The 26,169-nt window shown below is 39.9% G+C and overlaps 4 protein-coding genes across 4 annotated transcripts; all 4 read left to right on the forward strand.

Annotated features, from left to right (window-relative positions):
* Positions 1-425: 425 nt before the first annotated feature.
* On the forward strand, positions 426-5,164 carry LOC146959781 (uncharacterized). The gene is made up of 8 exons (XM_085772909.1): positions 426-593; positions 1,273-1,461; positions 2,309-2,448; positions 2,597-2,762; positions 2,857-2,986; positions 3,076-3,146; positions 3,239-3,358; positions 4,865-5,164. The coding sequence occupies exons 1-8, from the start codon at positions 426-428 to the stop codon at positions 5,111-5,113; spliced, it is 1,233 nt and encodes a 410-aa protein (XP_085629035.1). The 3' UTR covers positions 5,114-5,164.
* A 664-nt stretch (positions 5,165-5,828) lies between these two features.
* On the forward strand, positions 5,829-10,270 carry LOC146959782 (regulator of G protein signaling 9-binding protein B-like). Its single transcript, XM_085772906.1, has 3 exons — positions 5,829-6,259; positions 7,556-7,862; positions 9,817-10,270. Exons 1-3 carry the CDS (start codon positions 6,161-6,163, stop codon positions 10,185-10,187), a joined length of 777 nt encoding a protein of 258 aa, XP_085629032.1. The 5' UTR covers positions 5,829-6,160; the 3' UTR covers positions 10,188-10,270.
* A 3,658-nt stretch (positions 10,271-13,928) lies between these two features.
* Positions 13,929-18,469, forward strand: LOC146959783 (mitochondrial calcium uniporter regulator 1-like). The gene is made up of 9 exons (XM_085772907.1): positions 13,929-14,242; positions 16,302-16,418; positions 16,516-16,619; positions 16,812-16,913; positions 17,082-17,123; positions 17,214-17,285; positions 17,393-17,446; positions 17,554-17,668; positions 17,860-18,469. The coding sequence occupies exons 1-9, from the start codon at positions 13,945-13,947 to the stop codon at positions 17,913-17,915; spliced, it is 960 nt and encodes a 319-aa protein (XP_085629033.1). The 5' UTR covers positions 13,929-13,944; the 3' UTR covers positions 17,916-18,469.
* Positions 18,470-19,510: 1,041 nt separating this feature from the next.
* On the forward strand, positions 19,511-23,891 carry LOC146959784 (2-(3-amino-3-carboxypropyl)histidine synthase subunit 2-like; the record flags this gene model as incomplete). The annotated part of the gene is made up of 4 exons (XM_085772910.1): positions 19,511-19,662; positions 19,782-19,894; positions 21,389-21,609; positions 23,181-23,891. Coding segments are annotated over exons 1-4 (1,195 nt in total), but the record flags the coding sequence as incomplete, so codon positions are not given.
* Positions 23,892-26,169: the final 2,278 nt, after the last annotated feature.

Below are 26,169 nucleotides of genomic sequence, written 5' to 3' on the forward strand. Positions count from 1 at the left end.
GTTGCTTCCTTCTGGAGCTCTAGCAGGCACAGGTCATTTGGCCAATCAGAAGAGAGAATGAGAACCTCATCCTCTGATTGCTCACTGGTTTGAGTGGCATGTGGTCGGGCCAATCACAGGCAAGTAACTGAAACCTAAGCTGCATTCATAAAAATTGAAAAAAAAAACCAACTGGTCACGGTGGGCGGAGTTACCTTGTGTGTGACATCACAGAAAGGAGGAAGTGCTATCTGCTCGTCTTAAAGGGACAGTTCCTACAAATGGGCGGTGTGTGTTTCTCCGTTTATGACCAGTTTGATGCATGGGGCAGTATATACGTGGCCCAGAGACCTCCCCAAGCACGAAAAAATAACCAAAATCACATTTTTCATGCCATGGGGCCTTTAATCTGCTCTCTTTCTCCTTCCTCTGTGGTGTCCATAAGAATGAGGAACACCAGCTACATCCCTTTCCGCGAGAGCAAACTCACCAAACTCTTCCAGGCCGTTTTCCTCGGCAAAGGAAGAGCTTCGATGATCGTCAACATCAACCAGTGTGCCTCCACCTACGACGAGACTCTCCACGTGATGAAGTTCTCTGCCGTCGCCAAAAAGGTCGGTCTGAGCATCATTAAAGGGATGGTTCTCCCAAAATTCAAATTTCACTCATTATCTACTCACCCTCATGTGGACTAAGGGCTGGGAGTCCTCCGTGGCTTCTCTGAGTTACGGGGGGGTCTGTGCAGCAGTATTTGTCCATATAATGGTTGTGAATGGTGCTCACTTTTCTTCGTCCAAAAAGACACACCAAAAAAACATCCAAATACCTCCATACTGCTCGTCTGTAATGTCCCTCTTGTATTGAAGCCCCGACATGAGAAATTGTTCCAAAAAAAATTAAATAAGTTTATATTTTAAGCTTATTTGTAGCGGAAGCTCCCAGTGTCTCAGTTCACTTCTCTTCCTGTGTCAGTGCAAAATCTTGCGTGATTTGCACTGACCGGAGGAACAATTTCTCATGTCGGGGCTTCAGGACAAGAGGGACATTACAGACGAGCAGTATGGAGGTATTTGGATGTTTTTTGGTGTGTCTTTTTGGACGAAGAAAAGTGAGCAGCATTCACAACCATTATATGGACAAATACTGCTGCGTGGACCCCCCCATAACTCAGAAGGAACGGAGGACTCTGAAAATTCTCCCAGTCCTTAGTCGACATGAGGGGGAGTAGATAATGAATGAAATTTGAATTTTGGGTGAACTATCCCACCCGTGTGTGTGTGTGTCTTGCTGCAGGTTGTGCAGGTGATCCCGGTCAAACCTCTGGCGGCCGTGGCTCCCTGTCTGGTCGGCCGCGATGGGAAACCGCTGAGGAAGACGATGGTGATGGACAACCAGACCCTGGAGAGCTACATGTCTGAAGACGAGCTGCTGGACGAGGAGGGCGACGAGGACGAAGCCGACATGTCTCTGCTGCCACAGCATGTACAGAATCACAGAATCACATCACACTTTGGCCATCTCACATTTTAAGGACCTGGGGTTACCGTTTTGGTAACACTTTACTTGACCTAACCATACTTATAATGAGGTATAATGCTATTAACACTGTAACTTTAGTTAGGATTATTGTTATAAACACTCATAAATGATCATAATACTTTATAACACACTATAAAGCATTTTATCATGACTTCTAAGGTCAGGTATAATACGTCATAATTGTTAGTAACTCACTGACAATGCCCACATCGATAATGCATTATAAATATAGTTATAATGTGTTATAATTTGCTTATAAACGTGTATAACTATCATTATAAACCATACTTATAATGAGTTATAATGCAGTTATAGCACTAACTATAATTATAATCACTCATAAATCATAATGCTTTATAACAATAAGCATAACAGCATTATAACTCTATTATAATACTAAGACCTTATAAGCCATTATAAAATGCTCTGTGATGTCTTATGCTTATTGTTATAAAGCCTTATGATAATTAATGAGTGTTTATAATGATAGTTATGCACGTTTATAAGCCAATTATAACTATATTAATAATGCATTATCGGTGTGGTCATTGTCTGTCAGTGAGTTACTAACAATTATAACGTATTATAATACCTGACCTTATAAGTCATGGTAAAATGCTTTATAGTGTGTTATTCTTATTGTTATAAAGCATTATGATAATTTTAGTATTTATAATTATAGTTATACAGTGCTATAACTGCATTATAACTCTTTATAAGTATGGTTATAATGTGTTATAGAGATAGGCGTCAGTAAAGTGAAGTGTTACCAATGTGTTTACTTTCTTAGGAGCTGGTGACCATCATTGAAACCCTCCGAACAAAACTCATAGCCGAGAGAAGAAGGAACCTGGTGCAGGAGATGGAGATCCGCAGGGAGATGGGAGACGCCATGATACAGCAGATCATGGAGAGTGAAGAACTCCGCACGTATGTGAATTTTTTTATGTCCTCATGTCTTCATTTCCATTTTCAGTGTCCCAAAGTAAACTGTTGTTAAAGACTAAATGGCTAAAAATGGCTTTAAATCTACCTACGGGTACTAATAAAGTAGAACTGAACTGAACTAAATGGCCAGGCGGCAGGCGGAGGAGCTGAAGGAGAGCTACCAGGAGAAGCTGGAGAACACGTTTGAGATGTACAAGGAGGCCGTCAAAGAGCACGCCTACCAGAGCGCCATGAACAAGCTGGAGGACGACTACGTGCCTCTGGATGAGTTCATCGCAGAGCAGGAGAAAGTAGAGGTGTGTTCAAACCGAATCGAACTGTCAGATTTCATGTTTAAAGCTTAAAAAAAAAAAGAAAAATCTATAATTCCTGAGTGTTTTGTCTGCGTAGGCCCTCAGACGTAGAGTGTCAGAGTTGGAGGCGTTAATGTCCAGTGACGGAGGAAGATCAGCAGCTCCATCCGTCCACCAGTCGTGTCGGACTCAACCATGTAAACCAACAGAAGCTGCAGCAGGTTCAGGTAAAACTCGGCATCTTCTCGTTGTAGGAAATGTTCTCTGATGAAAGTAACTTTTTTGTTTTTCGAGTTAATTAATCTCCCCTACACAGGAGACGATCGATGCAATCGACTTTACAAAGAGAAATGCGCCCTCGAGAGCATGTGTGAGGACAAACAGCAGGTGAGAAGGGACAGAATATGAAATTCTGAGGTCCAAAATGAAACTCAGTCTTTGTTTGTTTGTCTTCACTGATAAAATGTTTTGGTTTCCAGTTGATCCTGTGTCTGGAGAAAAGGCTGATGGAGGTGAGCAAGACACTGGAGAAGGTCGGGCAAGGCTTCCAGGAGAAATCGGCTGAAGTGGAGGCTCTGCAGACGAAGACCGACGACCAGGTGAGCAAAAGTGTTTATTGTTTATTGTTTATTATTAAGATCCCCATTAGCTGCAGCAAAGCCACAGCTATTCTTCCTGGGGTCCAACAGTATCAAATATTATTATTATTATTATAACCTTTATTTAACCAGGTTTGTCCCATTGAGATCCAAGATCTCTTTTGCAAGAGAGACCTGGCCAAGAATGACAGCAGAGTTTCAACACATAGTCACATTAATTAAAAAACATAAAACAAACAAACAAAACAAAAAACAAAATTGAATTAAAAAAAAAAAAAATAGTTAAAATAATTTACAAGATTAGTCAAACATTTGCACTCAATTAAAACATTTGCACTCCTGAAGCCTGGATGTGATGGAATTTATCATGGACTTGAATACATTCAGAGATACCAGACTTTGGAGTTTGAGCTCTGACTGCAAACTGTTCCATGTACTCGGAGCAGAGAATCTAAAAGCTTTCTTCCCCATTTCTGTTCTCACCTTAGGAACAGTAAAATGACAAAAGTCCTGAGAGCGGAGACTGTAGGCCCTGTTAGCCAAGATTAGAAGGGATGATAAATAAGATGGAATCATCTCAAGAATGGCCTTGTAAATCAGCACATACCAATGGCCGAGCCTGCGCACATGTAAAGATGGCCAATTTACTTTACTGTACAAGACACAATGATGAGTTAGAGCTCCATAGTTTGTAATAAACCTAAGAGCACCATGATACACACTATCCAACATGTGGAGGCATTGAACGGAGGCATTCATATATAACACATCACCGTAATCAATAATCGGAAGAAAGGTCGACTCCACCAGTTTCTGTTTCACCCTAAAAGAAAAGCAAGACTTATTTCTAAAATAAAATCCAAGTAAAAGCTTCAGCTTCTTTACAGTATACTGAATATGTGCCTTAAAAGACAAGTGGTCATCAATCAAAAACCCCAGATATTTAAAAGTAGATACAAGTTCAATTTCTTGACCATTAAATATACAGTTGAAAACACAAAACATAAACATTATAAAAATTAAAAACAAAAAAACAAGTGAGCGATATGCTTCACCTAACAAAACAAAAACAGAGTAAGTGTTTACATTTCTTAACTGTGCTTCATTCATTCTTCGTTATATTAATTGTTCACATATTAATCCTATTACCCACATTTCTACATATCATATATGTAGCCTATACTGTACATCATTACACATCACACATCATACTTGTATATACATTCATTCTACAGAATATACATTATAATAACACATGTCATATATCCATCGAAATATACTCCATATATAAATATACCATGTTGTCTTACTTTGATAAATGCTGTTTTATTAATATTTTGAATTTCTTTGTGTTCGTGGTGAGTTTGATATTTTTCGGCAGTGAATTTCATACTTTCATAAAAGTGTGACTGGGGTTTGAAGACGTGTGTAAATAAAGAAAACATGTTGGAGGATAAAATGATTTATTATCTTTGAATGATTTGTTTTTTTTTTCCTCTGTTCAAGACGAGATCTTTGAAGGAGACTCTCGGGTCTCTGGAGAGGCAGAATCGTGACCAGGACCAGGAGATCGCCTCACTGAAGGCTGAAGTCGCCTCGCTGAAGGCCGAAGTCGCCAAACATTCCCAGAAGGCCACTGCCCCGCCCAAACCCAAGCGAAGCCTGCTCGCCAACATCCGGGAGGCGGTGACATCTCCACGCAGGGGCCCGAGCACCCGGACGCTCAGGAAAACATCTCGGCCCGGAAAGCCCTGAGAAGGTTTTTCCAAATTGAGAGACTCTCATTTTATTCTTTTATTCATGTGGTCGTATTTTTCTTTTTTTAAATGTTTATTATTTCTTAATAAATCGTTCAGATTTCTGTTTTATCTTAATTGACCCATCTCTTATTTTGCCCTTTGCTGCATGACGTGGGTCTTGTTTTCTGAGGTGGTCTCTTTCTGCAGATTAAAAGCTTGTTATGCACATGCATGCACACATACTCTGCTATAGAAACATCACGCTAGGGAATTCATGCTTGGTCCATGCTCAACCTTTTATCAACCCTGGTCAAATGAGGACATCCATTATCCAGAGCCTGGAGGAAAGTAAACCACAAAAGGCCCCTAATAGGACAAAGAGACCACGTCCGACTCTCACTGGCCTTAAGTGCATCAGTATTCAATCTCTGTTTTGCTTATTAGTCCGTCTTTACACTCAGTCGTTGAAATGTTTCAGTCCTATAGAGGGTAATGGATAATATATCTGTCGTTCTGATAAAACATTTATTATGCTGCGTATTCACTTTTACAGTTGAGTGAATGAGGTGTGTATCCAGTGTGGTGCGCATGAGGTAACAGAGCGCAGCCTCCTCCTCAGTGAAAGGACCATTGTAGTAGGCGGCCAGCTGCTGTCCTATCTCTCTCTGGTCTCAGTGTTGGTTAATGAGATTAGCTGCTCGTCTTAGCCTGCGTCAGTGCATAGGGTCAATCACAAGATTAGCACCTTGCTTAAGCGTTACATCAGTTTATTGGACTTTTTTTTTTCTTCATTACTTTGACTTTCCCACTTCTCGCTGTTTGTGGGTCTCGCTCTTCTCCTGCACTATGGTCTGCACACGTAGCTGCAGTTAAGTTACAGGAGTGGAATATAATTGCGATGCATCCCGCGGCCTCGGGACTGAGCGCGTGTCGACCCTCAGCCGCTGAATGAAGCATCTTCCAGGGGAAGGACAGGAGCAGGGGAAGCCAGGGAAGTGAAGAGCAGCTGGGCCAAAATCTTGCCTGCTGTGGCAGAGTCTGAGACTCTGGACAAATCATCCTCATGCCACTTATAAATAACAAAGTGGGAGATGATTGCACAGTCGGCACAGACAAGGCTTCGGCTGATGATGGGAAGGCTCTGGTGGATTCTTTGATAAAGGTAAATCTCCATGTTTCAACAGTTTCTATTCATGCTGAGACATAAAAGATGATGTGGTCTAAATCTGCTCTGTTACATTTGATTATTTATCATACCTACTGTTTGTATGTGCAAGAACCTGCAGGTGATGCATGCCATTCCCATTAAATAGCATTTTATTTGTGACTTGTTTAATTACTTGCCAAAAAAAGCAGCTCAGTTGCGTGAAATGGAGAGTAAATGGGAAGAAAAAGTGAAATGTTTTGCATCAGCAGTTACACTGTCTTCATTATTCCCTCTTATTTGTTTGTATTCAACAAATTAAAACGTACACAAGATGTTGAAGCATCTTTTTTCCTGCCCTGTGGCTAAAAAAGCACTCTTCATAAAGAGTCTCTTGGTCCACTGCACCTTGTGATCGTTCTTGTATCTGTGCCAGATAATGCCAAGGCTCTGTCCTAACAACTATATAGTTATGTTACTTAAAATGAACACTGGACTGTTTATCAGTTAACATACTTTTCATGTAGATGCATTTCTGCACAAGCAGCTGCAGTCATTGCAAAAACCACTATGAATGACTTGTTTTTGCCTTGAAATATTATATTTAAATGAATTTAAGTGCTTCACTGCTGCAGAGTGACAGAGAAAAAACCCATACAAGTGAAAGAAACTATGATCATGTGAGCAAACACACTGCACAACTACTTTGTATGGTTGATTCAATGTTTCAAAATGGTGCTAAAGAGCCAAAGACAGATTTAAATATTGAAAAAATTTATAGTATAGAAAACTGCACATGTGAATTGACTCATACAAAGAATTTATATACATGTATGTGTGTATTAATTTGCATGTTTAGTTTTCTTTCCCGCCTCTCCTCTCTCTCTGCATTGAGCATATGAGCCGCTGGTGCTCCAAGTGCACAAGGTTGTCTTGGCTTATCTAGAAATAGATCAATGATAATGAGATTATTCATAATATTTTTTCATTGAAACCACAGCTGCTAATCCTCGGTGGGGTTTAGATTATGCCTATTAATAAAACATGGTCGCCCTATGATGGAGACCATGAAACCAGGATTTAGCCATTTTCTACAGTTTTACCAGTTCCTGCTTCATGCAGCTTTGCAGCACAGGGACGTGTGTCAGTCATACTGTAGGTTTTAATCAGCTAAATCAATGCACGGTGTTTATTTCTCTCATGATGCACTGATTAGATGTGAATGGTCTAATCTGTATGTGTGTATTGTTACTAAAAGTTACAAAGGAGAAGCACTGTTTGTCCTGAGCCCCTTACGTCTTGTTCCTCATCCAGGTAGTTGCATGTTACCGGCACTTGGCCTCATGTGCCGGCACCTGCACAGACAGCCTGCAGCTGCGGGATGAGCTGCGACAAACCCGAGAAAAGGCCCAAAACTTGGCCACGTCCATCTGCGAATATCTGACCTCGCATCTACGGGACAAAAGCCTGCCCGAGGAGCAGCGCAAGGAGATGGAGCACCTCTGGGTGGCCTTCTCCTCCAGCCTGGAGCTCCTCCACCTCGACATGTGCAAAGTTTACAACATCGGCGAAATCTTCTCTCTGGAGAACACGGCTGCCCTGATGCAAACTGGCCTCCAAGGTGATTGATTCCACTGCACAACATGCAAATGGTATTTCAAGGGGGTTGATTTGCAAAAGGAGGCATAAAGGAAACAAATAATTAAGATATAACCAACAAAAACAGATGCTTTAATCCATTTTTTTCCCTGATTCTTTGAAATGATTGATGATCTTTGATGACTTGACAGTTAGTTGACTTTAAATGATCAGGTTTATAAAGGGAGGTGAACAGTAAATTTGATTGTGCATGTCAAATCCTGAGTTATTATGTCGGTAGTTGTGCAACAGGTCAATCAGCTGGATGATTGATATAAATAACAGGAGATGTGTGTTTTTGGATCAAACTGAGTTTAAAGCACCCTTCATTCAGTTGGATTTTATGTTGGTGTGTTTCACCCACTCTCCTCTAAAACTGTGACTTTCTTTTCTTGTAATACCATCATCAGAACAAGAAAAGAAAAACTGTCATTTCACCTCAATGGTGCAACCGCCATTGGGTTTTATTGGAAAGCTTACTGTGAGTATAGCAGTTAAAACCAAAACACCTTGACTCTGGCCACTGTGCAGCCTTGTCATATGACTGTATTTGTCTCAGCTGTGTGTATTATAGGAGCTGATGATATGTCACAGAAGATCTACACTATCTTTCCACCTTTCAATCTGTACTATAACTGTGAAATTTATTATTTATCACATGTTTTGCCTGGAAAAACTAAGATCTGACCTGCAACAGTTCAACTGTAGGGTATGAAGTAGATTTATGAGCCGATGTGACCGTCAGTGTTTATGTCTTTTATCTCATGGACACAACATCACTTCATAGTAGCTGCAGCTGTAGTTGTGTTGTATGACGTGGCAGCGAATGGCAGTGAATGGATGACCTGGATTATGTTGTATTGTATTTGTCCATTCACTAAAAAACATGTCCTCCTTTGGTGCAGTGTAAACACACATAGTGTCACCTTCTGCCTTTGAATGTGATTTATAATCCTGCATAAAAGAACTGTCACACTGCAAAAACTCAAATATCTTACCAAGAATATTTGTCTTATTTCCAGTCAAAATGTCATTTCTAGTCAAAACAAATCTCATTATACTTAAAAAAGACTCATCACAGAAAAAGTAGCTTGTTTTTAGACACTTTTTTCGGTAACACTTTACTTGAATAGGTATTCATAAGATTGACATAACACTGTCATAACCATGACATAACAGCTGTCATAAACATCAATGAATACTTCTGACAGCTGTCGTTAAGTGTCATTCAGTAAGTTATGTCACTTTTAATGCAAAGTTGACATTGTTTGAGATGTTTTTGTTCCGACAACTTGACATAAAGAATTTAAACAGACCTAATTGCCAAACTTTAAAAATTATGTCAAGTTCTCATAACAAAAACATCTCAAATAATGTCAACTTTGCATCAAAAGTGACATAACTTACCAAATGACACTTAACGACAGCTGTCATAAGTATTCATTGATGTTTATGACAGCTGTTATGTCATGGTTATGACAGTTTTATGTCAATCTTATGAATACCTATTCAAGTAAAGTGTTACCGAAAAAAGTGTCTAAAAACAAGCTACTTTTAAGTGTTGCCCTTTTTTCTTCTTTCAAGGATATTTTCACTTGAAATAAGTAGAAAAAATTGATAGTGGAGCAAGTTTTTTTTCCTTATTACAAGCACAAAAACTTGCTTTCACTGGCAGATTTTTCTACTACAAGTGAAAATTTGTTTGAAACAAGTGAAAATTATCTGAAAACAAGTCAATTTTTAGGTGATGAGTGGAAAGAGATTAGTTTTGACTAGAAATGAGACATTTTGACAAGAAATAAGACAAATATTCTTGGAAAGATTTTGAGTTTTTGCAGTGCATGATGGTTTTGCAGCAGTGCATAATGACGATGATGCTGATAAAAAGTGGAAGATTTGTGGTAAAACAAAACCATCTGTGTTGTTGGTTGTTGCAGGAGGAAGCAGTGAAGTAGCAGCCCGGGCGCTCAGCCTGCCAGACCTGAACGAGGCCGAGAGCCCGGCCGAAGGCCTGGAGAGCCAGGAGCGCTGCACCCTGGAGAAGGAGATCGGCCAAATCGACCATATGATCGACGACATGGAGATGAAAGTCAACGTGTTGAGGTGGATGGTGGAGGCCCGCGGGCCGCAGTACGCAGACCCTCTCAGCAGCACCGACAGCGCCTCCCTCGGTCTGTTCTCCGTGGACGAGGAGCAGCCCGGACCTCAGCCTCTCTGCCAGCGCAGTCACATCTTTGTGCTCCTGCTGCTGGTCGCTGTCGTCCTGGTGGCAGGCACTTTATCTGTGTGTCTTGTCCTCTTCTCATGAGCGACACCTTAAAACACACTCAACTTGTGATGATCAACTTCTAACTAAAACCTCAGCAAGATGCTCAGTAATAACACTGTAAATCATGGCAAGCTTTGCAAGTTATACAGTTATAGCTTTCTCTTTACATACTCTTTCCAAGTAACGTTATATTTTGTTATAGCAACTAAAGGATCGACCAGTGTGGAGGATATCTGTCTAAAAACAAATCTGGATGCAAACCAGTTTGCCATTTAATGCAGTGAATCCAAAGCTGCCAAATATTTTTAATCCTTTTTGAACAAAGTGACAATAAAAATACGTGGTTGCCAGTTAGACATGATTTACTACAACGACATCATAAATATCACAATATAGGAGAGGTGAGTGACAACTGTGAAAACATAGACCTGCATATACTGTATTTTCCCCTTGGTTCCTGTACAGTGCGTTCGTTTCTCCCCTTTCCCGTCACATTTTATTCCTTGTTGCCATCATGAAGAAGATATACAGTAATAGGTGCTGATGCTTTGTAGCTGAACATCTGGAACGAGCTGGAAATTCACTTCCAGCGACTGAAACGTTTTTTGATTCAGTGTTATTGTGTACATAATCTGTGCTGTAGAGACCTGACTGTGGTAGAGTCATGCTTTATAAAAGTATCAACTTTGATATGACACTGTTGTTTTCCAGTCTTTTTTTTCTTTTTTAGCCTACTGATTAGCACCAAGGTCAGTGTGCAATGCAACAAGAAGGGGTTAAATGGATGAAACTACTAATTTTCAAATTCTATTATTATTCTACTCTCATAAGTCTGTGAAAGTCAGTGAGGCCTGTTTGTAAACCAGCTACAACTTCAGGAAATTAAAGGGTTAAAAGCTCATTGAGCAGCCATCATTTGTGGCTTGTAAAAAGGACTTATACCTTAACTTTTGACATTAATCTACAAATCTATTGTTTATTTTTTGAGTATTTTACGATCTCAGCAGCATAACCAAACCCAAATTTCATGGTTGCAATAATATCTGAATCATGTGATAATAACTAAACACACTGCAGCTTTTTCATCTCTTGTGCCGTGTCACAGTGATTAGCTCCATAGTGGTTTGTTTGCCACTGCAAGACTGACATTGTTTATATAATCTAACTCCAGTGGCTGTGGAGAAAGACAGAAAGCTTCTCTCACCAAGGTGTGTGAGCGTTGTCATCATGTACATTTCTGCAAGGACATTTGCAACACACTTTGTAATGCAGTCTTGCATTTGGATCATGAAAGCACCAGTAATAGTAAAATGTAAAAATATAAAAGTTTACTCAAAATTTTAGGCTACCTCTCATTGGCAATGGTTGTCCCACATTTTGGTTTTTTTGGTAGCCATCCTCTTAACCTCTTAATGCACGCCCCTATTTTTCATGTTTTTTGCCATAACGCCATGCCCAAGTTGTGAGCAGCACAGATCCCACATAGTTTAAGATTCAGAGATGTGCCTGGTATCATTGTAAAGGTAACACTCTCAGGATTACTGTTAAGGTGTTTTTTTGATTCTGTGACTTTACTTACAAAAATGGCAAAGGTTAGAATGATTAAATTGTTTCCCCGCCCATAGGTTTGCCTATAGAATGACATGGGTACAGACATTCAGGGACCTCTCAGCAGGCTATAGACACAATTAGGCCACAGCCACAGGTCTTGGCTTCCTGCAGTCCAAATTTCAAGTCAAAAGACCAAAAGAAACAAAAAAAATACAACCGCTAAACTCCTGGCGCGCAGTAGAGGGCGCACCCCTAAAAGCAGTGGATTATAGAACTATACACTTATCTGCATTGTGTATTTCTATGCGGCGGAGCGGGTGGCGCGCACGTCGGATACACGGGGGTTTGTTTATCAGCAACCAAACGTGATGGCGTAGTGTCATACACCGTTGAAAACCTCAGACTATTGGCTAAAAGGTTATCTGCTTCATTTCACGGACAATTTCTATTGGCTCAAGCAGCTGTCAATCAAAGTCACGTTGTCAGTCTCATCGTCACGTGTCCTCATTGGCTTTCGAGACATGTCCCGGCCCATCCTCGCCACCGATTGGCTACTGCGTGGTGTCGTTTGAAGCAGGAAGACCTCACGGATGTAAACATTCAGTCACATGTAGTCACAGATCGCCGTGCAACTCGTAAAATGCGGTAATGGGGCCGGTTTTTGTTTTGATCCGCGTGTATTACGTTACGCATTGGACTAAACACATGGACATATTGAGGAAAATACTTCGGTCAGAAGGAAACAGATTTCATATTTCACAAGCATGGGTACTTGGCAAGCTGTACAAACGGTCTTGTGTCATAAGATGGTCGCTGTAGATCAGCTGTGGATAAAGGGAAGACTTGAAAGGTATGTACGCATCATACGTTAGCTTAGCGGCTAGCCGACCTAACTGCTAATCCTGTTAGGGCTGTGAGCAACCAAAAAAATCATGGGTGGTCTTGAATTGATCGGGGCGATCTAAGCTTTCTAACAATGTATAACATGAATATATATGCTTAAGGGCTGCTCTTAAAAATGGTCGGGAGTAATTGATGCTAGCGCCACCTTCTGGAGCCGTACCGTGGGTGGTACAGCGCGCGTTAACTGGTTAACTTCAAAACATTTGTGTGGTCCTTTTTTTGCATCCTCAGAAACAACCCTAACTTTGACCTTTCTGTTATTTTGTAACTTTTTTTTTGTTCAACTTAATTTGTTACACATCATTTACACAAATATCATAAGTGTGGTGAGATGACAGTAATGCACGGCCTGCTGGGATAACATTAGAAAGGGAAAATAACACACCCCAAAATAATAATCATAATAATCATAAATGAAAAATAGTGCAAATATACAACGGCAGGGGTTATTGTAGACAAAATACAGATGAAATGAGAATGGTGCAAAACGTATAGGCTTTATATAAAAGAATATAGATAGATAGATAGATAATTTATTAGTACAGACTCTGGGTCCAGTTAAAAATGCAACAATACAACAACAACAGACAACAACAACATACGGGGTAGCCTAGCAGCCCCTTATTAAAAGACACTTATACCAGTGTTTCCAGAGCAGTGACGTGTAACGTGTGGCACTAAATGCAACATTTGTCAGTTCCATCACAATCTGATTTTCTGAGTTGTTTAGGCGACAAATGAACTTATACATGATATTTCTTAAGACAGACTGGAGAGTGTTGACTCGAGCATTCACAAACATTTCAGTGGCGCTGGTCCATCTGGGCTGTTTTAACAAGATTCTCAAAGAGTCATTATATGCCACTTGTAGTCTCCGAAAACTCGTTTTTTTGTAATTTGTCCACAGATGTGCAGTGTACAGCGGTGTGCAATAAGCTTTAAACAGAGTCAGCTTCAATATATAATATTAGGGTTTTAAAAATACTTTAAATTCTACATTTTCACTGCTTTTCTGTGTCTGTGTTGTGACTTTTAGCAGTGCACATGTCTTAAATACAATCAAGTTGTTTTCTGAATACACACAGCACGTTTGTGTTTCCTTAAAGTTGCAGCGCATTGAGCTTTCTGGGCCACCGTAGCCTACATTTTCCTGCCGCCCACCACCAAAACAATGCGACAGGCGCACACGCTTCAGATTTTATTTTGGAAAGGCCAAACCGGACGTCCGGGAGTGTCAGCAGGTTAGAGACTGAGCTTGATGGGACAAAAACTGGGTGGGAAAGTTGTGACAGAGAGTTTAGTGCAGGAACCAGTTTGTCAGACGGTTTGTAGCGGCGGCACCATGGGACTCAAACCGGGTCCCACTCGACTCAGGCTGCTTGTTTTGAACCGCAGAGAAAAGTTTAGCGACCTGTCATCATCATCACCATCATCATTATCGGTCCATACGGTCCATGCACACAGAGACAGAGCCACCGGTTCGATGCCAGCGGCGGGAGCTCCGAGCCTCTCCACGCCGGCTGGGTCGCCTCTGACAGCGGCTCAGACTTCACCGTTTCCCCGGTGTGAAGCCCCGGGAGGAGTGAGGCGAGTCCCCGGGCGAAGGCATCTCTCCGCGGTGACACACATGACTGTAAGAGGTAAGACAAGACTGAGGAGTATGATAACACATTTATAACGATAATATAATATAATAAAATACAGTAAAACCTACAGTAAAAGGCACTTTATGACACTGCAACTACTCTGACTTTCAAAATAAAAGCCCCCACTTCACCTCCGCTGAGGTCACCTCTGCTCAGAGGTTAAGCCTAATGATGATCCACATACACATACACAGGTAATTTAGGACACACCTATAGCTGCTGCAGTCTGATAATAAATAATATGTTACATGTTGAATATTAAAGGGAGGCATCTTCAGAATAAATGTCCAGCTGTAAAAACTGGTTTAGATAGATAGATAGATAGATAGATAGATTGATAGATAGATAGATAGATAGATAAATGAAATATGAATTAGCACAAAGTATGAAGGTGGAGTTAAATGCAGAAAAAGAGCAGAAGACGTAAGAATAATAAGTATAACGATTTGAATAACAATAGAAATATACTTTAATACTTACATCACACGCATATAATTTGTATCTGAGATAGATAGATAGATAGATAGATAGATAGATAGATAGATAGATAAATGAAATAGCACAAAGTATGAAGGTGGAGTTAAACGCAGAAAAAGAGCAGAAGACGTAAGAATAATAAGTATAACGATTTGAATAACAATAGAATATATAGAAATATACTTTAATACTTACATCACACGCATATAATTTGTATCTGAGATAGATAGATAGATAGATAGATAGATAGATAGATAGATAGATAGATAGATAGATTACTTTATTTAATCCCCGAGGGGAAATTTAAAATGTCACTCACTAGCAGCAGCAAAGGGATAAATACATAATGACGACAAGAAGAACACAAATCACAGAAACACACACACACACACACAAACCAGAAATACCTAAAATGCATAAAAACACATAGTGTATAAAACACAATAAATAAGTATATCTAAAAAGTGCCAAGGTTACAAGTTAAAGTGCATGAGTGGGTCAGAATGTGAGGTGAGTCAGATGGAGGAGTTGTGCAGCTGTATGGCGGTGGGGATGAAAGATTTTTTTAACTCATCTGTAATCTGTAATCCTTTAATCTGTAAACTGATCATTTTCATCCACTGATTAACTTTACTACAGCAGATTAGAAACTGCAAAGTCCTGCAGTTACAGCTCTTTTAAAAAAATACAACTATAGATATTAGATATTTATTGGGTGTTTTTAAAGTCAGACACAAACCCTGATCCTGCATGTGTTCAATAGAAACCATCGCCCACATCCAACACTGTGTATTTACACAACATGATGCAGCAGTGGTGCCTCTCTTTTCCCAGCTGTGTCACCCTCACTGTGTTTTTGTTATATAGTATGTATGTGTGTGTATATACAGTGTATGTGCTGCACAAAGTTTTGACCCTTTCATGTGTTTTTTGTTTGATGCAGTAGCAAAAACACTGACATTTTGTTCCCATGTTATGGGAGTGAAACCGGAAAACCATGCTGCACAAAACACGCACATCCTATAAGTCTGATGGTGTAATGTAAAACAACACTACTCAACAAATCACATTCTCAGGATGTAAAGAGATGTGTGTTCATTTGGTACAAGACCCAACAGAAATCACATCATAAAATATTATTCATTTTTAATGTGAAAATTAAAGATAAAAATTGCATATTGCAATATCTGCCCATATAATCACAACATGATCATAGAGCCCTATAAAATATAAATGTATGATAACATTATACCTTAGAATATATAAAAACATGTCTATTTTGACTATGAAAGCGCATTTTCAAATATTAATAATCAGTTTAGTATGTGACAAAAGAAGAATGTGAATACATTTTTAAAAAAGACGTTTTTTTTTACTGTAATAAATATTATTTTCACAATTTTTTTTGCATTAAGATGTGTATTAGTGACCATTACTGACAGAGAGTATATAGGCTACATCTGTAATCGGTGAGTTCACTGAGCAGTGTGATGCAAAAAGGAGCAGAACGGGAAATAAATCACTGAGCTGTGTATAAAATCTTCCACTTAAAAAACGTTGTCTTGTCTTGTTTCAGAGCTGAGAACATCTGTCCGAGCCTCCCAGTACGACCTGAAACCAGATGTGCCAAAGTGTGAAGGCAGGAAGTTGTTTTTCGACACGCACGCTGTGGTACGACTCCTGGAAGAAAACGGTTTGACTTCTTTATTTTTCGCTTCACGCATTCTCATGGTGACATATAAACTGTGCTGACTTGTTTTCATTTTTTATTTTTTTGTTACTATCTACAGGTTTCACAACTCCACAAGCTGAAGTGATCGTTAAAGTGCTGCTGAGGATGACGAACTCCAACATGGATGTGATCTATAGTGACATGGTGACCAAAACGCAGCAGGTGAGACTGTGTTTAATGATGTTTTATCAATATTCATAGAAATGAAAGATGAACAAGCTTTCCAACAAATCCTTTTCCTCACCTCTACTGTCCTTGTTTTTCTCGCCTTGTTTTGCGTCCACGTGAATGTTTGGATGTGCCGTACTTTGTTTTTTCCTTTAAGCTCTTGTCTGTGTGGTGTGGTTTTGTCAGGAGATAATGCTGCAGCGCGTGATGTCTCAAATAGCCTCGGTGAAGAAGGACATGATCATCCTGGAGAAGAGCGAGTTCTCCACTTTACTGGCAGAGAACGAGGTTTGATGTGGATTCATACGTTGTAATAACTGACTAACGAAACATAGAAGTTGAGTCTTTTCCAATTATTGTTTAATATAGATAATGACCAGTCACCTGAATTACAGTAAAAACAGTGAATACTCTATGCTGCTCCGTTTTTCATTCATGTTTTAACTTTTCTCCCAGAAACTCAAAATCCAGTTGTTGCAGCTTAAGATCCAACTGGCTGTGAGTTGTTCATCTGTTTCACTCAAATCTTTTCCTTTTGTTTTATGTACTTTATTGTTAATTTTCCCTTTGTGTGTCTTCACCTCGCAGGACATCATGAACAAAGTGCGCTCAGACACGCTTCTGGACATGAATATGGAGAAAAGCCGTGTAAAGGAGATGGTCAGTGCATGGAGATCTGTTTCCTGGTCTCAATTTATTAGGATCAAATCCCTTTTCTAAGTAAAATGTAATGATGATGATCATTATGATTATTTTTATTTTTTTAGAAAGTAGAACATGAGAAGAAGCTCCTGGAAACACGAACTGAAATTATGGAAATGGTTTGTATATGTATATCTATGTATTTTTAGTTGATTTTTAAAAAAGAAATAATGTACAATAGCTTGTGTCTAGATTTATCTGTGATACCTGACTGTGTTTCTTACAGACTGCAGAGCAGGATCGTCACTTGACTCAGACCAACATGAAGATAGACACCGAAGTGGCCGGTTTGAAAACCATGTTAGAGTCTCATAAACTGGACACGATAAAATACCTTGCAGGTTGGTCATGGCTGGTTTGTTCAGAGTCAGTATTATAGTGGGGAAGACCATGATTATTATTATTATTATGCAGTTAATTTAAGTGCTTATTTTCCTTGTACAAACTTGGATTGTGAGGAGGAAGTTGATCAAACATGTGAAGTGAAAACCTTAAGAAAATAAGAGTTGATTGTTGTGTTTTTCTCCTTCAGGTTCAGTGTTCACCTGCCTCACTGTGGTTCTGGGTTTCTACCGGATTTGGATGTGAACAGCTGCCACTACACGTGTAGTAACATGTGTGTGTGTAATTAAACGTATCAAAGGATGTTTTAACCCGTCTCTCACCCAAGCAAACAGACTGTGTGTTATGACTTCCATATGACCTGTGGTAATACTTGAACACTGAATCTCATGACCTCGTTTGACTGCATTTTATTGATGAATATATTATATAAGTTTGCGATTTCTGCTGCAATCTTATTTTTAAACATCATTTTCAGAAAAGAATGATAAACAGAGAAGAAGAACAAGTAAAGGAAGTATTTGATTTTTAAAAAAATATCAATTTTGAAGCCATTGACAATTTTTTTTAATGCTATGTAAATATTTTATTTATGAATGAAGCTGTAGATAATAAGTTGTATGTCTGTAACTCAGAAGGGATTCATGTCATGTTTAACCGATATACTATATATATATATATAAAGTTATATACATACACACATTTACTTGAATGAATCTATCTTTATCTGTGGTGGTTTCAGAAATGTTTTATCAGGACTTTTGGATAATTGAATGATGTGGATTGTCAATAAATATCCATTCTGGTCACATTCATGTTTTTTATGCTTTCTTGACTGAGTTTCAAACTTTAATTGTAAATCCTGAAATCCTAAAATAACTTAAAATGTGTCTTATTGTGTGTGTTACTCTCAGTTGTCTCTGCTCTAGCTACTAGCATGAGTCATATTGACCTAAAGTTGGCTCTTATTTTGAAAATCCGTCGACTCGGAAGTGGTATTTCCGGCGTGCTGCGTCGCCTACACGTGTGTAAACTGTCAAAGAAATGTTAACCAGCCGGCAAATATGTACATGACAGTCGGTTTTAAGGAAACACAGGTGTTGTAATGCGAGAACAAAAGGTTTTAAACGTTGTGAATAATAGTTTTTATCGACTCGGTTCGTTTCGCTGCGACTTGAGGAGTAGTTTTAGCTCGCGGCTAAGCTAACGGAGCAGCAGCAGCAGGTAAGAGATGATGTAAGGAAATGAAATGTGTGTTATATTCTCAAACTAACACAACTATTAGCTGTTTAACATTCAGTTTTAAATGTGCAAATCCCGTGTAGACCACATCAGAGCAGGTCAATATCAAAAACAACACGTAGATGAGTAAAAAAGCAGGTTAGATGAACAGAAGGAGCATAAAAAACACTGATTAAAACGGGATTTGATAGAAAGTTTAATTTGTAAAACATAGAAATGGCATTATTTACGCTTTTTGTGTCTGTGTAGATCTAATTGGACTAGATCTAGACAGAAAAACGCTATGCATGAGGCCCTTCAAATGTGGATTTAGAATAATCCCACAGACTGCAAAAACACTCAAACGCACCTTCAGTTTTGTTGAACCTTTATTGACCTGTTTTCTTATCTCATTAAAACAGAGACTGTGTTTAAAAGCTGTTACTGAAGTCAGATCTGCTGCTCTGTTAATATTTTGATGGACAATATATTGTGAAATTGCCTTTTTTGTTCTTTAAAAGTAAAATATAGTTTATGAAGAAGTAGAGATCTCAGCACCATTAAATTAATAGATGTGTTTTACTGCCTTGTATCCTTTGCAGCTCCTGATTTAGATGCCATAATGACTGATGCATTCAGCAGCAGCTCGGAGACGGTGATCCAGCGTGTGGTGGACGCCACAGCGAGGACAAACACTCCTCCAGAGGAACTAGAGGAGTTGTACCAGATTAAAGAGACCTGCGACTTTGTCACTCAGCATCAGTTTAAGAAGGTGAGCAGCAGCACGTCACTTTGTTTTATTAACACTTCAGCAACAGAACATGCAGAAGACAAGACATGTGTTTTAATGAGTGTGTTTATTTGATCTGATCTGGTTAATAATGTTCACAGGTTGCTCTGCAGTTTCCTGACGAGCTGCTGGTGGATTCAGTCCCAATAGCAGTGGAGATCGAGAGACGCACTAATGCCAAGCCGTACATTTTAGGAGATACTTCCTATGGCAGGTGAAGGTCTTACTGTCATTAAATGCTTCATATGTTTTTGTTTTTTTGTTTTTTACTAATTTTGATTGAGCTCATCCACGTTATATTTTAAATATTTAGACTAGCTTTTCTAACAGTGTTTTAATAATGCTTTTGGCATTTTGATTTAATTTATTTATTTTGTTGATTTAGTTATTCATTAGCATGTGAGCTAATATGCCTTTACACATGGGCTTTATCTTAGGATCTTTTAAATTCCTTATTTATTTTTTTTACTAAGCCAAGCTTCTGTCCTTTTTATTTTACACCTCTCTTTTAGAACTGATAATCCCGACTGCTATGGTTTTGATGCTGTGCAATGCTGCTTCGTCTGTACGTCTATGTCTGTATGTCTGTCACTGTGCACATGTCTATTGTTTGTAAGTCTGTCGTTGTACTTATGTCCATTGTATGTATGTCTGTCACTGCTTATTGCTGCTTATATGTCTTGTTGCTACACGGTGCACTTTTGCCCAATACGAATTTCCCCTTTTGGGGACAATAAAGTTTATCTAATCTAATCTAATTTTGAAGTTGTAAAATTCCAGTACCATGAGTTTTATTTTGAATTTTAAGCACATATTTGTGGTGCAAGTATCCTACATTTTATTTACCGTAGTTCTCTGCTGGGCTCATGTACTATACTCTAAGTTATTGTTTTATATACCACAAGAAAGGTACTGTTACTTCATATTTAAGGTATAAGTATTATTGCTGTTATCATATTTCTGGCTCTCTTTTAAGGCTACATAGCTTACATTAGTATCAACAGGTATTAACTGATCAGAGTTCACTATTTAAAGTGATTCCCTTATCACAGGGTATCCGCGGGGTCTTGAAAAGTATTAAAAGGTGATAAATCAATTTTGGGAAAATTAAGACCCTTAAAAAGTATTAAAAAGTCTTTTCACGACTTTATAAAGTCTTAAATTTTGAAGGTATTTTTTCTGAATTAGCTGTCCAAGAGTTCGGTCCTAAAAAACATTGTGAAAGTGTGTGAATTTATTCATTTTACTAAAAAACAAAGATGAACCGGTACATAAAAAGAAAAAAAGATTGTTGTTTTGGTTTTTTTGAGAGTGGAGCAATGTTTTTTTTTTTTTTTTATTATAAACTTTGCCTTTTATTTATTCTCCCAGCCTATTTTGAATACTGTTGTATCATAGTGGTCTATATAATCTTTATCACAAACTAGAACTGTTAAGTTAAAAGTGTCAATGATGTAAATGGTTACAGCTTGAAGTGGCGGTGAGGTACTGAAAAATATTGAGAAGGTCTTGAAAAAGTCTTAAAAATGTATTAAGAATTAACTTCAAGATTCCTGTATATAACCTGTATCACCAACATCTGTCTCCAGAGGTTGACAGCAACATCAGTATCACCTTTTGCCTGTAATGCATCTTTTCTACCGCTGACAGCACACTGCTCTGCTCAGAGGATGTTTTATAACTCCTATAATTTCTCTCTGTGGATCAGCTGCTGTGTGGATGAAGTAGCCGCCGAGCACGTCGGGGCCGAATGCATCGTGCACTACGGCCGAGCCTGCCTGAGCCCGTCCAGAAGACTCCCTCTGATGTACGTGTTTGAGAGGAGACGGGTGGACGTGGAGTCATGTGCGTCCTCCTTCAGAGAACTCTACCCCGACACGCAGAGTCACATCGTCGTCCTCTATGAGGTCAACTACGTTCACGCTATAAGTAAGATCCGTCCTCCTCGGTCTGGTATTTCAGTGGATCTCTTTAAATCTTCCCATTTTATCTTTAGACTCTTGTCTGAAACCAAGAGTAATAGAAATTTGTCTTTGACAGGGCTCAACACCACTGTTACATACGCACAAGATGTTAAGGGATAGTTAAACATTTACGCAAATTGGCCCATTGCCATAATCCCTATAGTTTTAGGAGTAGGTTTGTTACGTTTAATTGTCGGTGCAAGCTATTTTTAGAGCGGCGGAGCAGAGCCGTGAGCTATGAGATAATAACACAACGTTACCGGACAGAGTTGTTTTAGAGGTAAATTCATGCAAAACCGCTGATGCGCGTTCTCCTCTGGGGCAGTTTTTCGGCAAGCAGTCTCTGCGTTTGCCTCTAAAACAACTCTGTGTGGTAACATTGTGTTATTATCTCATAGCGTGGTGAATGTGCAGGTCACAACTTGTCCACCAGAGCGTTGAGGAGTTGTTGGATTGTGTATTTGATGAGTTTGATGAGGGAAACCAAGAAATCCCATTAGCCTCCGTAGTGTAGCTCTGAGCAGCTCGCCGCTCTGCTCTGCTGCTCTAAAAATAGCTTGCACCGACAATTGACCCTTTGCGTAAGCCCCGCCCCCTTGGTTACTGTTGCTACGGCGGGCAAGCTTTCACTCCCAGCCATGCTCCTGGCAGTATTTGGTATCGATTTCAAAGGAAATATCAGCAGATGTCTGGATAAACTGTTCTGAGATAATAGAGAGAAGAAGTCACAAAGATCATTCATAGTTTTCAGTGACGTGACTCGCGCAGGAGGATAAAACATCTGTTCAACGACACGACTGGACAATGTACAGAGCAGCAGTAAGGACCGGTAATTTTACCGTCTATCAACCCACGAAGACTTACGTCATCTCACTGGTCATGAAACGTTGTCACACTGCAAGTTTTTGGGCGATTGTGAACCACATACAGCTTTGGCTGCTGTTTTGTTTTCTCCCACCGCTGTATCAGTCAGTGAAAGTAGTCCCTGCCTGGAGGATCCCTCGCCTAAAAGCCCAGGTAAACGCGGTAAAAGTACAGCTGTCATTTCGGAGGTGAACATATGGTTTTCCCCATATCTACACTTGCTCAAGTCGAAAAAAAAGTCCGCTCGTATCTGAACATCTCTATATTGCTGCTGCCGCCGCCGCCGCCGCCGTAGTAGCAGCAGCAACAACAACATCCTTCTCTACAAACAAATGTTTTTCGTCCTAGTCTCAAAATGTGTCCACAAAAGCAAAGGTAATGACTCACTGCGGAAAGCTTGCCAGGCCTATAGTTACGGTTGCTAACGTAGGATTGGACAATAGCCGTTTGTGGGAGGAGTTGGCGAAGGGTCAATTAAAGGTAACAAACCTACTCCTCAGACTACAGAGATTATGGCAATGGGCCAATTTGCCAAAATGTTGAACTATCCCTTTAAAAAAAACACCCCAAAAAAACACACCAGATGAAATAAATAAATAAAACACACACATTGATACGTAAATTAATAACGGACCAGCATCAATCCTCAATCCAACATTTTCTCTTTTTCAGATGATCTTGTGACGCTGCTGTCTCAGGAGTATCCGAACCTCGTCGCCTCGGAGCTCGTGGTCGAAGGCGATCAGTGTTTCACCCACGGCCCGATCAGAAGACGCGACGGCGACGACACCGGTGAGTCGGGACAGGACGACGACGACCGGGTCATTTATCAGTTCGGGCGCCGGTTCAGCCTGAAAAGCGGCTCGAGCGTGACGGACTACAGCTTCTTCTACGTCGGCCAGGAGGGAGCTGCTCTCAGGAACTTCATGATGACGTGGAACCGCTGCTCGTTTCGCTCTTTCGACCCCGTCGCGTCGACGGGGCGGACCGAGTCGATCGGCATCAACCGCACGCTGATGAAGCGGTACTACGCCATAGAGCGAGCCAAAGACGCCAACGTGGTCGGCATCCTGGTCGGCACCTTGGGCGTGGCCGACTACCTCAGCATCATCCAGCAGCTGAAGGAAACCATCCACCGAGCCGGGAAGAAGAGCTACATGTTCGCCATGGGGAAGCTGAACGTGCCCAAGCTCGCCAACTTCCTCGAAATTGACGTTTTCGTGTTGATAGCGTGTCCGGAGAACTCGCTGTTCGACTCGAAGGAGTTCTACAAACCGGTGTTGACGCCGTTCGAGATGGAGGTGGCCTGCAACAAGAACAGGGAGTGGTCGGAGGAATACGTCACGGACTTCAGACATCTGCTGCCAGGTCAGTTCACGAGACGCTCACTCATTTCATTTCATTTCATTTTGATTTATTTTATTCATGGTTCTCACATAGTTGCACAGATATACATTGTATACACATTTTCACCATGAATGAAAAGGAGCAGGATGAAGAAAAAACTTATAATACCTGCCCCTCTCTGTTGTTACAAATTTCATTGGCTTACTTCAACACCAATATTATTCTCTGTTTCAAAATATTAAAGATAATGAAACGTAGTAATGACAAAAAAACAAACAAACAAAATAACGGTAAACACCACTCATCTATCTATCTTTTTCTTTTTTCCCTTCTTTTTCTCTTTCTCCTTCTTCTTTTTTGTAAATACTTATCTTTTCTTTTTTAAATATTTTCTTAAACTGAGACATACTTGTACAACTTTTCAATTCCTTGCTTTGTGAATGCCATACTTTTACACCTGCAACAGAAATACACATTTGTTTTAAGCTTAACCTTGCAAATGTATGTTTAAAATCAAGCTTCACTCACAACAGAAATCCTTGAATCCTCCTCTTCTAACCAGCTTTATGTTGAAGTCCTGTTTGTGTATGAAACGTGTTGATATGTGCAGCTTTATCACTTTTTTCAAGATTAATTTTGAAAAACGGTTTCAGTGTTTGCAGCAGTTGACTCGTAAGAAAAAAAAAAATATACATAGAATACATGTAGCTGATATATAATGAAATGTGTCACATTTAAATTGATATGTTGACTTACATTTAATACAGAAGCCCTGAAAGTTAAAGTGAAATTTGCTGATACTGATTTCAGCCACAAGAGGGTGAAGTCCACCACTACTCCAGTCTACAGTTCTTACATACATGCATACAGCTGAGAGAAATGAATGTAAAAAGCCAAATTAAAAATGCAAGAGGTATATAATGTAATAGATATACACAGCCCGTCCAAAAAAAAAGTCACCACTTGTATTTAACTAAGCTAATAGGTCAGAGCCTCCCATTGGATAATTACTGCATGGATTATCACATGTATGTTTAAGCTGGCAACAATTTATTTAACCGTAACGGATGCAGTCTCATTTCTTAAACAACCATGTCGGAAGACACATTCTTCCTGTGGTCGTGGAAAAGATGTTCAGATGGTCAAATTATTGGCATCAAGCAAATAAAGAATTAAGGATTAATGCTGAAAAACTGGGTCAGGAACTGTCCAACACATTATTAAAAACTGGAAGGAGAGTGGGGAACCATCATCTTCAAGGAAGAAATGTGGTCCAATGTGACCACAGAGTCCAGACCTGAACCTTAAAGTCCCTGGAAAGTGAAATTGGACTTTTGTTTCAAAATATATTAAAAGTGTTCGAAATTTATTGATAAAAACATGCAAAAAGACTCATTTCTGTGCAGTGCTTAATTTTAGAGGTTAGGGTTTCACAGTTTCACTCTGCTTCAGTGGTCTTTGTTTTTAAGGGCAGGCTTACAGAGGGGGACGCCGTGACGCACTGGCGTCCCTACTTTCATAACTCCTCCCATGTGCACAGTAATATTATAAATACTTCAAGAATGCCAACGAGCGTCTGCTGCCACTACCCCTAGAGCTACCAGCGCCGCCGGAGCTCCCAGTCCATTAGCTTGGTCTCTGTCTTAAAGGGATAGTTCGACATTTTGGCAAATTGGCCCATTGCCATAATTGCTATAGTCATAGCAGTAGGTTCGTTACCTTTAATTGTAGGTGTAAGCTATTTTCAGTACGGCGGAGCGCAGCAGCTGGCTGCTCAGAGCTACGCTATGGAGGCTAACGGAATTTCTTGGTTTCCCTCATTAAACTCATCAAATTCAACATCCCAAAACTCCACAGCGCTTTTGTAGACAAGTTGTGACCTGCACAACCACCACGCTATGAGATAATGACGGAACGATACGAAACGGAGCCGTTTTCGAGGTAAATACAGGGTAAATACGGAGACTGCTTGCTGAAAAACTGTCCCTGAACGCAACGCGCATCAGCGGTTTTGTATGAATTTACCTCGAAAACGGCTCCGTATCGTTCCGTCATTATCTCATAGCGTGGTGGTTGTGCAGGTCACAACTTGTCTACAAAAGCGCTGTGGAGTTTTGGGATTTTGTATTTGATGAGTTTAATGAGGGAAACCAAGAAATTCCGTTAGCCTCCATAGCGTAGCTCTGAGCAGCCAGCAGCTGCGCTCCGCCGTACTGAAAATAGCTTACACCTACAATTAAAGGTAACGAACCTACTGCTATGACTATAGCAATTATGGCAATGGGCCAATTTGCCAAAATGTTGAACTATCCCT

This window comes from Trachurus japonicus, unplaced genomic scaffold (genome assembly GCF_045865225.1).
Source record: "Trachurus japonicus isolate A0001 unplaced genomic scaffold, Traja_1.0 AP031090.1".
NCBI lineage: Eukaryota > Metazoa > Chordata > Actinopteri > Carangiformes > Carangidae > Trachurus > Trachurus japonicus.

Excerpts from the sequence above, each read along its gene's own strand:
- LOC146959781 (XM_085772909.1), top strand. The coding sequence starts at position 426 with ATGAGGAACACCAGCTACATCCCTTTCCGCGAGAGCAAACTCACCAAA. Across the intron at positions 2,763-2,856 it reads CAGAGCAGGAGAAAGTAGAG|GCCCTCAGACGTAGAGTGTC; the intron begins GTGTGTTCAAAC and ends TTGTCTGCGTAG. Across the intron at positions 3,147-3,238 it reads TGTGTGAGGACAAACAGCAG|TTGATCCTGTGTCTGGAGAA; the intron begins GTGAGAAGGGAC and ends TTTGGTTTCCAG.
- LOC146959782 (XM_085772906.1), top strand. The coding sequence starts at position 6,161 with ATGCCACTTATAAATAACAAAGTGGGAGATGATTGCACAGTCGGCACA. Across the intron at positions 6,260-7,555 it reads TGGTGGATTCTTTGATAAAG|GTAGTTGCATGTTACCGGCA; the intron begins GTAAATCTCCAT and ends TTCCTCATCCAG. Across the intron at positions 7,863-9,816 it reads GATGCAAACTGGCCTCCAAG|GAGGAAGCAGTGAAGTAGCA; the intron begins GTGATTGATTCC and ends TGGTTGTTGCAG.
- LOC146959783 (XM_085772907.1), top strand. The coding sequence starts at position 13,945 with ATGGGACTCAAACCGGGTCCCACTCGACTCAGGCTGCTTGTTTTGAAC. Across the intron at positions 17,124-17,213 it reads AGCTTAAGATCCAACTGGCT|GACATCATGAACAAAGTGCG; the intron begins GTGAGTTGTTCA and ends TTCACCTCGCAG. Across the intron at positions 17,286-17,392 it reads AAAGCCGTGTAAAGGAGATG|AAAGTAGAACATGAGAAGAA; the intron begins GTCAGTGCATGG and ends TTATTTTTTTAG.